Source organism: Podarcis muralis, chromosome 1 (assembly GCF_964188315.1).
Source record: "Podarcis muralis chromosome 1, rPodMur119.hap1.1, whole genome shotgun sequence".
In the NCBI taxonomy this organism is placed as follows: Eukaryota; Metazoa; Chordata; class Lepidosauria; order Squamata; family Lacertidae; genus Podarcis; species Podarcis muralis.
Window position 1 is genome coordinate 102,787,671 of NC_135655.1, and position 16,250 is coordinate 102,803,920.

General features: G+C 40.9%; 1 protein-coding gene across 3 annotated transcripts; it reads right to left on the reverse strand.

Annotated features, from left to right (window-relative positions):
- Positions 1 to 888: 888 nt before the first annotated feature.
- ARL5A (ARF like GTPase 5A) lies at positions 889 to 16,150 on the reverse strand. Of its 3 annotated transcripts, XR_013394657.1 has the most exons (7): positions 15,802 to 16,096; positions 8,734 to 8,794; positions 6,927 to 7,074; positions 6,318 to 6,401; positions 4,477 to 4,628; positions 4,172 to 4,231; positions 889 to 3,350 (listed from the first exon to the last, which is right to left on the reverse strand). XR_013394657.1 is itself a non-coding variant. In XM_028745878.2 (6 exons), the coding sequence occupies exons 1-6, from the start codon at positions 15,845 to 15,847 to the stop codon at positions 3,312 to 3,314; spliced, it is 438 nt and encodes a 145-aa protein (XP_028601711.1). In that variant the 5' UTR covers positions 15,848 to 16,150; the 3' UTR covers positions 889 to 3,311. The 3 variants fall into 3 exon arrangements, 2 of the variants coding, with proteins under 2 accessions (XP_028601711.1, XP_028601693.1); XM_028745878.2 differs by lacking the exon at positions 4,477 to 4,628 and having other exon boundaries at positions 15,802 to 16,150; XM_028745860.2 differs by lacking the exon at positions 4,172 to 4,231 and having other exon boundaries at positions 15,802 to 16,081.
- Between the last annotated feature and the right edge of the window lie 100 nt (positions 16,151 to 16,250).

Here is a 16,250-nt window from a genome sequence, read left to right on the forward strand (position 1 = left end):
GTTGTATGCCCCTATGACTCTACTGGTTGACATAAACCTGGGTACATTCCAAGGTAGCATCAGACAAAGAGTACTCAAGCTGTCCATTAAGGAAATACCTATGGTCCACCTCAATCACATGCTCTGCAAAAATCACAGAGCATGCTATCTTTTCACTCTGCAAAATAGAACAGCAGGTAGGACCATATAATTTTTACACTTGATCTTGGCAATCACAGACATACTCACAAAATGGTGTACACTTTTTCTTGCACACTAGTAGAAAACGTGTGTGCTAAGCAGCCCTTAATCCATTGGTGTTAGTGTTATGGGTAACTTGATTTATAAAGACAGAATGCCATCCAGAGCTCTCCAGCTAAGTTCCCGAGCAATGGCAGTAATTTCAGTTTTAAATTCATGCACATACATAGGCGTTGTTGTTGTTTTCTTCTACAAAGCTTATTTTGGACAAAAATATGCACAAACATGAAAATGGGCTTCTGCTTTACATATAACCACAAAGAATTGATGGGTAACTTCATACCCATATCCCAAAATAAGAGTGACTAAGTGAGGGCTCTATGTTAAGCTCTTTCCTAAGCCCTCCCAGGGTGTCTGAGTGGCAGGAGGCAAGGGATCTATCTACCCACTGCTGCTAATGCCAATCCATGAAATACTTACAAGTTGTGCGAAAAGCTTTTCCTGTACGTTGTTAACGCTGAGGGTCAGCCAACCAAACTAAGATAGGCACTGCCAATGTGTTTCTAAGTGTTTTGCTTCCCTGGAGACTTTGGTACGCACTAAGACTTTCCTAAAAGTTCCCCTGCAACCTTCCTTTTCATTTAATGTGTTTGCTCTGCTAGTAAAGGAATCAATTCTCAAACTTAAAAAAACACACACGACAGAAGCTATATTAACAAGAGGGAAAGCTTATATTGTTCAGGAAACACATTACCCTCATACAGATATTGTGATCATAGAAGTATGGGGTACTTAATATGTAAATTTAATTTGGTAACATGGATATATTCCCAATGTTAATGCATTTTAGTTAAGTCTTGCAAAGGACAGTTTTGCTAAAACAAAGAATTTTAAATATGTTCCAATCATGCATTTGCAGATAAAATAAAATGTCTTGGCTAGGATTCTGAGAACCATGCAACTAGCCCCAAGGGGCATCAGACTTTTTTCCTTCAAGCAGCTGCGTCTTTCATCTCATTGTTAACTGCTTTTGACATGTGACAGGGCATTGGGGGCGGGGGTTAAAAATGTTCAAAGAAAAGTAAAAGATTCCACTGGGCTATCACATGGTCCTTAATTCAACTAAGTATCTTTTTGCGTGCTCTGGTCCATGGGGTAACAAAGAGTCGGACACGACTAAACGATAACAATAGAATGCAATTGCTCCTCTTGTAAAACACTGGTGCACCACCCGCTTAATGGCACTGATACTGTGTGTGTGTGTGTTTTGTAAGAATTTAATTGTAAAAGGCATTTTTAGAAACCAGCCAACCCACAGCATACAAACCTAGTTTATTCATCCATCAGATTCCAAGAGCTAAGAGTAGTAATTTCGAGAAAATTTGACCCAATTTTGTCATTCAGGAGCATTTTTTAGGAAGAAAAAGGTTTTCCAGTTTATCAGGTGCTAGCTATATATTTGCTTCTAAATAACACAAAAGCCTGATAAAAAGAATAGGCACAGTGTTCAGAACACTGAAATCATACTTTAAATCTTTCAGAAGAATTACCATCCTTTTAAACAGAAGCAGTATTTTTCCCCCTACATTATATGGCACCTCTTCACTGTCCCCACCACCATCAACCTTTACAATGTTGACTGCACATGGATTAAGAAGGAAAATAACAATTTATTCACACTGCTCAATACCCTGGGAGTTTTGCAACAGAGTCAGGTAAAGCTGTCAATTGTAGTTCGTATGGATTACAGGATTCTTTCCGCAAGCCAGAGAAGTGCTTCATAAGTAGAATGCACTGCGCTTAGACTTCTGTTTCTTTAAGGGGCATCCCACTCCAATCAATATAGCAAAATACTTCAGATATTCCTAGAGAATTTCAAAAGCAGTTTGCTATACAGGATAGAGGTTTGCTACCAACATAGCTATCTGGATTTTAACCTCTGTCTCCTATAAAGTAGTAATTGACTTGGCCCAGATGTAGTTAACTGAACAATTTATAGTCATGACTTTGCTCCCACTGAAATCAATGAGACTTAAATGCAACTCAGCCTGGATCAAACTCAATGTCCCACTATCAGTTATAACAAATATACTTCACCTGAGAGGTGCTTCAAATGGGGGTGGCCCAATAAAAAAAACCATAGGCATAGTATACTGCATATTCCAAGCTATTTTCTCAGCCAACTTCATAAAAATGTCAACTTTTAAACTTCCTTCAACCTTTTTCAATTTTATTTTATTGTTTAGTACAGCTAGATGCCAATATTAAGCCATATAAAACCTTATCAATAATAGACCACGTCATGTTTCCTTTTATGGTTATTTTTAGGTGCAAAATGAATATAAAACAATCTTAAAGAATTTTACCATCCCCAGTGGCGTGAGAATAGCATACAGAATATGACAAAATACAAATGATGTGTCAGCAGTAACCCTTTTAGTACTATTTTTCACAGTCCAATTAAAAAACAGATTAGAGTACTTTCAATTCCAAACAGCCTGCTCTTATGGAGTCCAACTGGACTAAAAATCCCGACATCCACATACTGTTGTGGATCTCAGCATCAAGAATGCTGACAAGAGTCAGTGCTATTTGCTGTTTCTGTACCGATTTCAATCAAACTTAACATGAGGTATAAGTATACAAAGTGTACAGTACACATACAGGGGGGGAAATTGCACTTTCTGAAACACAGCCAAGTAAGTTTCAATACTGGAAGTCAATACCTGTGCCACTGATTTTCTTTTCTGATTTGCTGGAATAATAAAGTCAACATTTTCAACTGGATGAATTAGACTGGAATAATAAAATGTAAAAGTTAAAATTCCTCCTTTTCTTTCTCAATCCACACATTATTTATTAAACAGTTTCAAGTGATTTCACTTTAAAGATAAGGTCAGCTGTAGTATTTGAACTCCACCCAGAGGAAGCATCTGGAAAGCCAAGTTTGAACTTCAAAATATTTTCTTTCCGTCGGAGGTGGCTTTAGTGTGTTAAGTAGCAAATAAAGTAGCAAATGAAGTTTTGATTTTATAAATACACATAAGCCATTAATTCACAGCTGTCAAGATGACCAAACGTCCAGCACTTTTTTTGGTAAAATGTCTGTGCAGAATAAAAATCATCTGATCTTAAGTCTTGACATCATCCATTCCAGTCCTTGGCACAATCTGCAAATGAAACATTTAAATTCAGAAAAAAGTGGTTACTTCCTTGCTTATATATGCATACATAATCTATGTATGAGAAACTTAAACCTCGGGCCATTCAAATATCACCTAATAGGTAGCTTCAAAAGCCACTGTCAGCCAGCACCAAAATATTAACTGCAATATGGGAATAACAATACGCTTGTTGTACCATGAAAGATTGTTGCAATGATTTATCAACTAGTAACTGGCGAAGACTTTTTAAAAAACTGGAACTGTTTTTTAAATTTTGTCCATGGACATAAAAAGATTATCAATATAGGTGGTGACCATTTTGCCCTGCCCCGCCCCCATTCTGTCCTCTTCTGGGTCCAAAAGACTGTCATGCATAATTTGGACATGCAGAAAATGGTTGCTGCCTGTACATGGGTTTGTGGACAGTTGGGCTAGTGAAATGCTTCAAGGGCTAGAAACTTTTGCATTATCCTTTGGAAGGCTAAATTATTACTACAATTAAAATATATGGAGTGTTGTTAATTGATGCCAGTTCCATTTGTTTATCCACTGGTACACACAAGTGCAAAGAAGAGATACTTCATCTAACTGAAACACCTGTTTTCCCTACTATTGTATGTGCCATTTCTGTGCTTTTAACGAATTACAAAAGCTCTTTTTTTATATTCCACCAAAAGCTATCATTTACCTGTTTTCCATTGTATCCTTAACAGTTACATAAAAGATAGAATTTTGGTGAGCCCAGAATTCTTCCATCTACACAACTGCTAAAAACAAGGGAGCCATAAAGGCTAACTCCCCTTTGCTTCATATTTCCCATCATTTACCTCTCCCCTCAACAGCTCATTATGCTTTAAGGACGAATTCTTCAAGACTTTACTTCCTACCTATACAAATAGAAAAACCATGGAAAGGTGAATATATGATATATGATAATAATATATGAATAAAATATATTTGGGTAGATTCCTTACTTTTTACTTCTGTAAAAGGAAAGTATAAACTGGTGAAATGTTATCATACGGAGACAGTGGGAATAAATTTACCTAACTGGTTTACTAAGTATTGCCCTTGATTAGTTACATGTACCAGATCTGTTCAGAAAAGTATTGATGAACCAAAGACTTCTTACCCTTCGCCAGTAAGAGCACAGCATGCCTGGATGTGCCACTGGTGATCTTTAACTGAGGTTAGCTTCAGAAACTGAGAAATTTCAGCTACTGTCATGCAGTCTTTAACATCCTGTTTGTTAGCAAAGATGAGCAAACCTGCTTTTTTCAAGTCCTAGAGAGGAAAAAAAAGAAAATGTCTCCAGTTTGTTTCCTCATTATTCAACATGATAAGCCAGCATGATAAACAACACCTGCTTTTTTAAAATGTAAAGCCACACTACGGTGGTCCCATGCAACCTAATGGTGTAGAGGCCAACCCAAATAAAGGTGACCTTCCAGCAATTCTAAGAAAGGGGAAACTGATAACTCTATCTTAGAAAAGAATAAGCTTCCATTGTGCCTAGAATGAACTAGGTTCACTGTTTTGGGGAAAGCTTTGAGGTTCCCTGAAACTGCAGTGCAGTATTTGGCTGGGGTAGGGTAGATCCCAAACTGGTCTGCATACTTACCAGAACACTGGCTTATTTACCACCACCACACCACCCCAACTCCCACATTTTGATGACACCATCTGTGACAGGCTTTCTGTTCACCTCCAGTACATTAAAAACTGAAACCAAGGTCCACAGAGCAAGAGATCTGACTGCCACTATGTTTCTCCACTCCCTGCCTATGTTCCCAGGAGGTGCTAGATGTGAAGAAACATAGCAGCAACCAAGAGTTCTTGCTTGCAAGCACTATAGCTTTAAATGCTGGGGCATGATTAGGAAGCTGGCCTATCATTGCCCACACAGGTACCAGGTTTTGAAGGTTTGAAAGAGAAACAATGAGGAAGCTGCTAGAATGAGCAAAAGCCGGTGTAGAGTGGTACCTTGTTTTGAGTCCGGGATCCATTCCAGAGCTCCGAACGCTCGATGAAAAGGACGCTTGACAAAGCATCGCTCTGCGGCAAACCTGGAAGTAACCCGTTCCGGTACTTCTGGGTTTGCTGCAGACGTCCGCCAAAATGGACGCTGGACGGGGTGGACTTATACAGAGGTACTAGTGTACTGATTTCCCCACAGCTCTCTGAAAGTTTGTTTTCTCAGTCCTATGAACCTACTTTATTTTTAGTAAATACACAGAAATTAAGTTCAAGTGGATTTTTTTTTAATCACCAACAGTGTTCATTGATCCCTCTTTTTTAGTGTTAAAAGTCACAAGCGTAACTTTACAAAACATTTCTCCCTTCCAACACAGAATGGAGTAAAAGCTGGAGTGAGGAAAACCTAAATAAAGGTTTTATAGTAATATACTGTGCCACTTGTTTTATCATTCATGTCAATGCAACTAACATCCCATACACCTATTTCTGATGATAGAGGGCTACATTCAGCCCCCAGGCCTGAGGTTCCCTACTCCAATTCTCAAATGTAAAAGATCTAAATAAATTTAAAAGTGTGCTGGAAACATAGCCTTTCAGTATGTAAAGAGAGAATGAAGGCAGGTTATAGTGGTGCCATTCTGACTACTTGACAACTACTAAGGTTTTTGTTTTATTTTTGAAAGGGTTTTGAGGCCAATAGCAGCTGTTCTCAAACTACACAGGACTTTTAACAATGATGTCAGTTTCACACAAAAGGCAGTATGGCGACTATAAATAGTCACATGTGAAAATCTTTTGGGGGCCTCTTAAAAGTCTGAAGAAGAGGTGACAGCCCCAGAGATTTGTATCAAATCTAATAGCTCCTCAGCTATAAGAAAATGAACCATCTTGAAATAATTACCTAAATGGAAGTCAGAAACAGAACTTTAGCATTAAGACAGGGACTTATTGCAGCATTTTTTTAAGCTAGATAAAAAATTCCCAGCACATACTCACCTCGTGTGCTAACATTTTATAGAGTTCTTCTTTAGTTACAGAAATTCTCTCTCTGTCTGTGCTATCCACAACAACTATCACAAACTAAAAGAAAAAGAAGAGTTATCGTTATTTAATTTAGTAGTCATTTCACAAAAATGTCTCAAAACGACTCACGGCATATAAAAAAAATTGATGTAATATAATTCAAACAAATGTAACATTAAAATCAATAACTGCAAACTAAAAGTGATTACTAAACAAAGACTCTTCACATACATCCTAAGCCCACCCCAAAGTACAGAAAGATTAAGGTCACCCCCGCCCCCGAAAAGCTTTGTTATAAAAATTGTTGAGGTATCCTCATTATGCATAGTTAAAGCATATTACTGCAAAATAGTCCATGCTTTCTCTTTTTGGTCTGAATAATCTCTACAGCCCCCACTATATATATATAGCCCCCAGTTATTATTCCCTTAATAACTAAGAGCATGATACTGCCAATGCAAACCCTTTACTCTCCTCATTGAACTCAAGAAGACAAAGCATTACCGGTAATTTTGGCTGAATTCTGCTTTAAAGGTCTGCATGAAATTATCCCCAGCTGCATTATATTATACAAATTCTTACTTCAGTGTTTGTATAGTATGTGTTCCATGAAGATCGAAGTGATTCTTGGCCTCCAATATCCCACATAAGAAAACGTGTATTATTAACAACAATCTCCTCTACATTGCTTCCAATGGTTGGGGAGGTATGCACTACTTCATTCATAGAACTGCAAAGGAAGGAAAAGAAAATATAAGAATGATGTATGTTCTGCCTCGGTCTCCTTGGTCTAGATTTCTTTCTGTTCTGCAGTCTGAGCTGCATTCAGCTGCAGTTATGCTTGTAGTTGTTTTGAGATCAAAACGTGACATAGCATATCCTAGGTACAGACAACACAATACCCCCAAGAAACTGCCAGTGTAAACTGCAAACACAACTCTGGTATGTTGCAGCTATGTCCAGGGTGCACTGAGTCACATGTCAAACTGCTCATGTGGGTGCAGCTTCAAGAAAATGTGGATCATATTTGCATTAAGCATATTTGGACTGTATAAACTACAGACTCAGTGTATCAGTAAACAGTTACCACGTTAGAAGGTCAGAAGAAGAAAATATGGCTATCACACTTAACTTGGCAGAAGACAATGTTGTTCACAATTCCAAACAAAACTGTTATTACTTTTAGGAGAAAACCTTTTAGGAATTTAATTTCAATAAGACACTTAACTAATTTAAGAGTTTTCACTTGATTCAGCAACTAAATTTAAGAGGTTGGCATATCTCCAGAACCTCAGTATAGCTGCTTTTTGGAGACATTCAAGGTAGCATGAAATACCATACAATTTAGAACTCCAATATCCGGAGTTTGTCAATATTTATATTGGAACCTACTAATTTTCACAAAATAATTAGCAAGCTTTCAAGTTCCCTAAAATACTTCATGGTGTGAGATATTAGAACAAAAACAGGTTATGGGCCAGGTGGGAGAGGATGTACAGAAGTACAAGAAGTAGGCTGGATGCTGTGGCATGGAAGCTGCATTTAGACTCAGTTACAAGATGGAAGTTGCAGACTGAATTAGTCTCTGCTAGGTGCTGAAGGTTATCAGTGTACAGCTAGGGCTCTGGCACAAAGCAGCAATAGCCGATACCCATTTTTAAAAAAATGAAACCTGACTGTTGCCTAGACCTGTTTCATGCCTAAATCCAAACTGAGATTCCTGGGTAGGCAGAAGGAAAGATTTACATCATTTAAAATATGCACTGTCTTTCTAACAAGATTTTCTTTCGATTCCCTATTCCTTTAACCAGTGCCAGAACCAAAACTGCCTAACTGCATAGCTTTTCTCTCAGAAAATGTGTTGGAGATAAAGATTCTACCATTGCCTTCTTGACATGCCTTTGATGCAGGGCATGCAATTCTCTTCTAAATGTAGGAGCATTCAGGTATGCAATGCCACACCTATAAGCTGAAGTGATATGGGCCAGTGAGAGCTGTACCACACAGCATTCTCCAAATCACAAAATCTGGCTCTGAATGATGCCTACACAATACTATTATAATGGTAATCTCAAGTATCCCCCCTACCTCAATATTACATATGTGGTATTAAAGTTTCAAAGGTGTAGTTTCAGAGGGTTTTCTCAGGTTTCTTGTCATTTGGGATCAGGAAGGCATTAGAAATTCCCCCACAGGAATCAATGGAAATAACTGATTTCTTACAATTTGCTACAATGTCTAACAATTTCCTGAGAGTGCATTGCGTTTGGATGTCAAGTCCTGTGGAATCTGGCTGACTACTGGCAGGTAACAAGCAAAGTTTGCCTGGTTCAGCATCCTGATCTGGAAAAGCAGTTTTAGTCACCTGTTCATATGACTTCATACTTACAACTGATAAAGAATGGTTGTTTTTCCTGCATTATCAAGGCCAACAATGATCACTTTGTGCTCTGGAGGGAGGGGGAAAAAGAGAGCAAATGAGGAGCTAGTTATTTATTTAGATAATTTCTATATTGCATCACACATTTCCAAAGGAAATCCAAGTTATCTACAGTTTATCTTTAAACATTAAGTATAACATTATAAAAGATCAAAATAAAACATTGTGAATGAAACTCAAAAAAACACCTTCATTTAAAGGCAGCATGCAAACAAGAAAGCAAAATATCGGGAGGAATTCAACATAGCGCTTAGGAGATCTCTCCCATTTGTGCAAGCATTTCCGCTTGCCTGGTGAAGTGATTTCCCCACTTCACACACCCCCCCCGAGTTCTGGGGGTTCTCCCACCTGTCCAGAACCAATTGGGATGAGTGTAGGAGGAGGAGATAGGATTAAGCCCTTCTGCTCTAGCAGAAATCTTTGTGCAGGCTTCCACTAGTGGGACCTGTTAGCTGTCTCTGGTCCATTATCTCAAACATAAAAAACACAAGGACAAATACCAATACAAAAATGCAATACAATTCCACATATTAAAGCATCATTAGCAGCTAAACAAGGTAAGTGAGTTAGCCCCCCCAATATCTCCCACAGTAACATCTCCCTGAGCACCCTCTCACATACTCTCAACCATTCTTACCAACCATAACCGTAACACAGCTAATCCCCAACCAACCACTTGTCATTAAGCATACATCTGCATTAAAAAAAACACCCTGGCAACATTAAATGTAAGTATACAACCAGCTCACTCACTCACCTCTACCTGGTAATACAGTGCCATACAAGCAATAACATGGCTACTTCCTCCCCTTCTCCCTCCCAAGCAGGGCCTTACAGTATACTGGTATCAGTCTTTCATACTATATTAAGTCTCTCACATAGGCGCCACCTCCTAAGGGCTGTGGGGGCTTCAGCCCCCACAATAAAATATTTGAGGGGGCTGGGCCCCCACAAAGTTGACTGGCATTCCCATTCAAATGGTGTGCATGCACTGCATCATATGATTGATTATGCAGGGCGGGGCTTACCTGGGCCCCCCACAATATTTTATTCGAGTTGGCACCCCTGGTCTCTCATGCAGTATTCAACAACCTATACAAGTTACGGGAAGCTTCATGCCACATATGTATACCACCACAATGTTTGTAATTGTTTTGTTGTTCAGGCACCTTGTAGATCTTAAAGCTGGAAAGGCAGGGCTTCAGTAAATAAATAATAAGATAATCATTGTGTGCCAAGTTCCTTTTCAGAAGGACTACTTTATTTATCATACAAAAACAAATAATAAGCTTCCCATACTTGCTAAAGGACTTGTTCTGCACCAGGCAGGATTTCAAAGTTTCTTCTTCCTGCTTTCAAAAGGGTAATGCCAAACATTTTTGTTTAACATGCAGTAGAGGCAAGCCACCAGATAGGACATGAGGGCTTTAGTGGAAATTGGTGGAATTTTTAAGGGGTTGTGGTTTAAATACATGCAAACCAGGCCAGTGTTTACTTCAACATAAAATACACCACTTAAGGGAAGTGGGAAAAATGGGAGAAAATGTTATAGAAGGACAAGCTAAGTATTTCTAAATCAATAGTGTCGAGTTTTGCAGAATGTTTCTAGAAATAGGGAATATTAAACTCTACTGCACAACAGCACAATATTGTTTAAAAAATCAAAGGCAACTCTCCTGACTCCCACCAAAACATTAGTATCTATACTGAAGTTTGAGAATTATATTGTATTGCTGGCAGGATGAATGATGAAGAGGCACTTGGAACAAAAGATCTGCAGCATGGCAAAGAAGGAGGGGGGGGGGTCTTAAGTGCCTATACTAATTGATTAGCAACTAGAGTGAGTTATTTATTTCTTTTGGCAAACTAAGGTTTCTAGTAAGGTTGCATGATTTAATCAGTAGCTAAATCAACGAAAGAATTAGATTAAAATTTTCTGCAACTGATTTAATTATGGATTGGGCTAAGCCTAAAGGAATGTTTGCTTACTTTTTATAGCTGTCTTGGTTTTTGAGATATTGCTTTTCTCAGTTTTTACCTTCAGAAAGCCCTTTCCACATTAACATCTGCCAAGGAGGCTCGTGTATCTACCACAAAATACTTGGGCATCTGAAAAGATGTTTTAGGGCAGGCTTCCTCAAACTCGGCCCTCTAGATGTTTTTGGCCTACAACTCCCATGATCCCTAGCTAGCAGGACCAGTGGTCAGGGATGATGGGAACTGTCAGGGAACTGCCATCGGAACAGGGGCAGGAAACAGAGGGGCAGTTGTGTTACAGGGAGCCTCCGAAAATCTTGCGAAGCAGTTCCTCTTCTGGTGATGAGGAAAGCCCCACCTCCAGTGAAGAAGAGGTGAAAGGACCAGAGGATGCTGGTGGGAGCCTCAGCATCGCTCCTGGCCAAGCCGGCCAGGAGGGAAGCACGCCCCTTCCGTCGCCCACCCTGCGCAGAAGTCTAAAGCGCAAAGAGGGAAGGAAAAGGCTGGGTGTAACGAGACTTTTATGTTGGGGGAGGTCCAGGAAACAAGCAATCCCGAATTCTGCTAGTGATTGAGGCAGACATGAACTTTGGGGTTCTGAACTGTGAATAGTTTTGCACCTAAATAAAACCTGTAAAAGACAGGTTGGAGTCCTGCCTGGTTACTCATGAGCAACCACCTTTGCCATCTGACAGGAACTGTAGCCTCAAAACATCTGGAGGGCCGAGTTTGAGGAAGCCTGTTTTAGGGCATATACTCAATTTGCATGATGAACTGGCCATGCCTGTGGTATTTCAGCTTCATGCCACATGAATTGAGAGAACACACACACGCCCCTACAAGTTGTGGGGGGGGGGGGGGGAATCAGTAGCAGGCATTCTGTCTTTTAGAGAACGTTCCCTGCCATGGAAGAGTCCACTATTTGAAAGTCAAAAAATTACTATATTGGGAGGGAGAGAGAACAGATTCAATATTCCTTCCTTTCAAGCAGTGGAAATGGTGTCCTCAAAAAACTATCTTTATTGGGGATTTGATAATGTGCAAATATATTCAAATTTAACTGAAGAACTGTTTAAATGGAAGTATAAATAAAAGTCTTTGATGGTAAGCCCTAGTCCCCAGTTAATTTTAAAAGCTCTTTGAAAGCAGCCAGAGGCCCTTGTATTTGAAGCAACACTGAAATTACATCAGCTTTTTGTAAAGTAAGCAATTTTGGAGTTTTCCAATCAGGCCACAGTAAGTTCTCCTGCTTTCTGACAGATCAGTTAAGACTAGACAGAGCTACATAACATAGAAAGTTGTTTCAGTGAGTGCTCCATTTTATATACAATAACCCCAGTGCAGCAAGGAACAATCCTCATGCATATAAATTGATTTCCACACACCAGAAATCACCAATCTTGTGTATATGAAGATACAGCATTGGATGGGGGTTGGGAACAGCTTCTTGAAGTTTCACAAACAGTACTTGTAAGAACTATGGAAAAACCTGAAAATATCAAATGGTTGTTTGCATTCTGCTGCACAAAGGAGCCCTCCACTCCCCACCCCTCCTCCATTATTATTAAATGTTATTTCCTGACCTTCACCAGCAGATTCCACGGTGGATTCAATCAAGAAAGCTCCATCTCCCCAGCACACAAAGATAGTCAGTGGGGCAAAGGTTTTGCAAGAATGTCCATTCATGCATCAATAGAGAAGTGCAAGCAAGCCTGGAAAAACCCCAGGTATCTTGACAATATTTTTACCATGTCTTTGATACTTAAGGTTACATTGGCCTGGTTGGCATACTATGCTTAAGTTTTAGGGGCACTTATGCTTCATGTTCACACTGTCAAAGCACTGCATACTTTACATCTAAGCTCACGTGCACCTTTAATCTTCTCAATTTGGGAAAAGAAACTTAAAAATGCAAAGCCCTACAAACAAAGTTGAATGGAAAATTACTTATACTGTATCTTAACACTAATTTACCGAGTTCATAGTTGAATTCTGTCTATTTAATATTGCATTTTGTAAACAGAACAGTAACTGTAGTTCAATTAGTACACACCAGCTAGCTATTTTGTTACACTCAAAAGCAACTGTATGACCTACAAGAAATGTGCTAACAACCACAAGAAACGGTAGCTACACTTGTCTCAAATGACCAGCTTTCTCCCAAGGCAAGGAAGTAATGGCTCATATAGCGACACAGGAGTCTTTATTAATCATTCAGCTCTTTAACTGCAAATTCTAACTTTCCTTCCTATGTTTGAAAATATAGTCTGAACTTGTTTCAGACTTAGCAAGAAAATGTTCAGAGATGAATGATTAATAAAGAATCCTATGTCCAGGTTGGATTATAGTAATGTGTTCAACACAGTGTTCAAAAATCCTATTGCTCTGGGAGCATTTTGCAACAGGAAATTTCATTAGTGCAAGCAGTATCTGAGCTCTGGGCACAGTACTGTGCCTAAGATTTCAGATTAAAACTGCACAGTGGAAGGAAAGGAGGACCCTTTCCTGCCTCCCTACTTCCAGTCACTCTCTAATGACTGAAGAAGAGACCTTCTTAAGAATATTAGGGGGCGGGCTGGGGAAGCATGGCTTTGGGGTTTTTTTTGCAAATGAGGACTAGACCATGTGAAAAATGAACATAAGATTTTAGCCGCAGTTCGTTCATTTTCAGCTTTGTATTATTGTTATTTAAAAAGCATGCCTAGACATTCTGTTGTTGCACCCATAGCCTAGGTTTAAGGTGCCATTTAGCTCCTAGCTTTCATATCTCAGTTTCTAGCAGAGGTTTAACAGTGTGTATCTTTCCTCTACGGTGCATTGATTTCAATGACAGGTGAATACCATGTTGCATACCACCCTATGACTGCTGTAGTATTCAGTGGTCTGTCAAAGGAAAAACAACTGTTCTGAGAGAGAGACTCAAACCAGACATATAACAGCAAAGAGCTACAACAAGTATAGCCTTGTCCAGTGGTAAGAGACATAGTTAATTAGTACTTTAAAATAGGTTTGTTGTCACTGTACACATATATAGTCCTTGCAGCTCAGGTATACCTACTGACAGGGAATTACTCCATAAGTGTCAAAGTCATAACAGCTTAAACAAAACCCTTACATTGTATGCCTTATAGCTTTGGTATAAGCTTTGGTGCTGTCTTTGCACTGGTATGCAGGTAAAATGGAACTCTTAGCTGCCTAACTCCTCCACACAGCCTATTATCATCTCAGTTCCCTTACAGATTTTCCATTATTGATGAAGGGGAAACAAGACAACCAACTCTTCAGCTCTCAAAGATGGTTTCAGGTGTCACCTGCTCAGAAAGCAGAGCTCAAAGCCTATAAAGAGACAGTGTGACATGCCCCTTTCTCAGAACACAAAGGATGAAAACATAAGAATGCATCCACATCATATATTTAAAGCACATTTATCCCAAAGATTTCTGAGAACTGTAACTTGTTGAAGGTGCTAGGAACTGTAGCTGTGTGAAAGGTAAACTACAGTGCCCAGGATTTTTTGTGCTGAAATGTGTGTTAAATATACAGTGCGCATGCAGCCTACCTTCCATCACTCTTGCCACTGGAAGTATTACTTCTTGGGACCTCTCTTGCCCTGCAGGCTCTCCTTCCAGCCGGAGAATCTCCACAAGCTCGTCAAGTATTTATCATTACAGTGGTACCTCGGGTTAAGTACTTAATTCATTCCGGAGGTTTGTTCTTAACCTGAAACTGTTCTTAACCTGAAGCACCACTTTAGCTAATGGGGCCTCCTACTGCTGCCGCGCTGCCGGAGCACAATTTCTGTTCTCATCCTGAAGCAAAGTTCTTAACCTGAAGCACTATTTCTGGGTTAGTGGAGTTTGTAACCTGAAGCGTAGGTAACCTGAAGCGTATGTAACCCGAGGTACCACTGTATTATGATTGTTTATTGTATTTATATACTGCCCTATACCCAGAGGTCTCAGGGTCTCACAAGAGTGGCTGGGGAAACTCAGCCAGATGGGCAGGGTATAAATAATAAATTATTATTAATTATTAATAGTATTATAAAATCAAAATATAAAATCACAAAATACATAATCAAAAATAAAAACAACAACCCAATAACGAGGTTCTCAAAAGAGTTCTGCATTTGGCAAGCACTGAAAGATATAAGTAGGTACAACACTGCACAATCAATAACAGAAAATTAACTGCAGACTTCTCAGTTCTGAGCAATACTTAATTCTCCCTCAATCAAACGCACCACAAGAACACAATCAGCTGTAAACCAGCTTCTTACTAGAAGCCCAATCTAATCTCCCCAATTTCCCACCATTAGGGTCAATGCCACCAGCTGTTTAAAAAACAATCATTACCCTCCTACAACACATGCTGCTAAGTCGTTCTTCCCACCTGCCTTTCACCGCACATACCAGTCAGACGCGCTCCCCTTGCTGCATTTCTCTGAACCCATCGCCACTCAACGGCTAATTCTAGTATTTTTTACAGCACTGTTCAAAACACTTCACTTGCATTCTCAGTATCTTTTTTTCCTCTTCCACAGCTGCCCTTTGAGGCGAGACCCAGCATTGCCTTTTCCCCTACATTCACAAGCTCCCGTGCACACAGGAAAATAGTTCTGCGCGCTTCCTTCCCCCACCCGCTTTCCTTTTCACAACCCGAACCAGGAGAAAGCAAGCAGCCTTTTTTCGCCTTGCCCCCCCCCCCCCGCGCTAGGGAACAATTGTATTCAGCTGTTGGGTGAGTTGTGCCCGCACTTTGATCCCACGTAAGGGAAAGGTGACCATAGCAGATGCTCGGCCCTGCGGAGGGGGGGTGGACGCCCCTGAAGCTGCTGCCTCAGGTGCCTTCGGGGCTCCCCCTTTGCCCCCACAACTCCTCGCTCTCTTGACCTCGGGCGCCACCAGGAAGGCAGAAGCGGCGCCTCACACCCCGAAGCCCGTCCGCCCGCCGTCGGCCTCCCTCGGCTACGCGACGAGCAGCAGCAGCTCCGCACGGACTCGGGAGAAGCCGGAGACCGAGCCTGCCTCTCTCTCTCACCTTGGTGGTTGAACAGCCTCCATATCCGAGCGAAGAGGATTCCCATGCTCAGGCGGCGGGAGCTTCGGCTGCCCCCCGGGGCAGCTCCGCACCGGCTCACTTCTTCCCCGCCCGGCCTCGGCCTCCCCCCGCGCTCAGTCCCTGGCCACAGCCCAGCTGCGAGGAGTGAGGAGGAGCGGAGCGGCAGCAGAAGCAGCAGCAGGAAGGTGGTGGTAGTAGTAGTGGCGGCGGTGGCGGTGCAGGCCCCGCGCCTCGGAGACGGTCGCCCGCAGCAACGCCGCCGCCGCCGCGCGCCCCTCGCCGCTCCTCGCGGACATTGCCGCCGCCCTCGCCGCAACTACTTCTCTCCTCTCCGCCCCTCCTTTTTAGAGCTTCGCTTTTTTTTTTCCCCCTAGGCCTCGCCGCTCTGAGGGGAACGGATGGTGTTTGGGCACCGCCGGACACCGTCC

Coding starts and splice junctions, on each gene's coding strand:
- ARL5A (XM_028745860.2), bottom strand. CDS start 15,847: ATGGGAATCCTCTTCGCTCGGATATGGAGGCTGTTCAACCACCAAG. Junction 7,075..8,733: donor ACAACCATTCTTTATCAGTT/GTAAGTATGAAG, acceptor CTTCCTTTGCAG/TTCTATGAATGAAGTAGTGC. Junction 3,351..4,476: donor TGTGCTCTTACTGGCGAAGG/GTAAGAAGTCTT, acceptor TTTCATTTGCAG/ATTGTGCCAAGGACTGGAAT.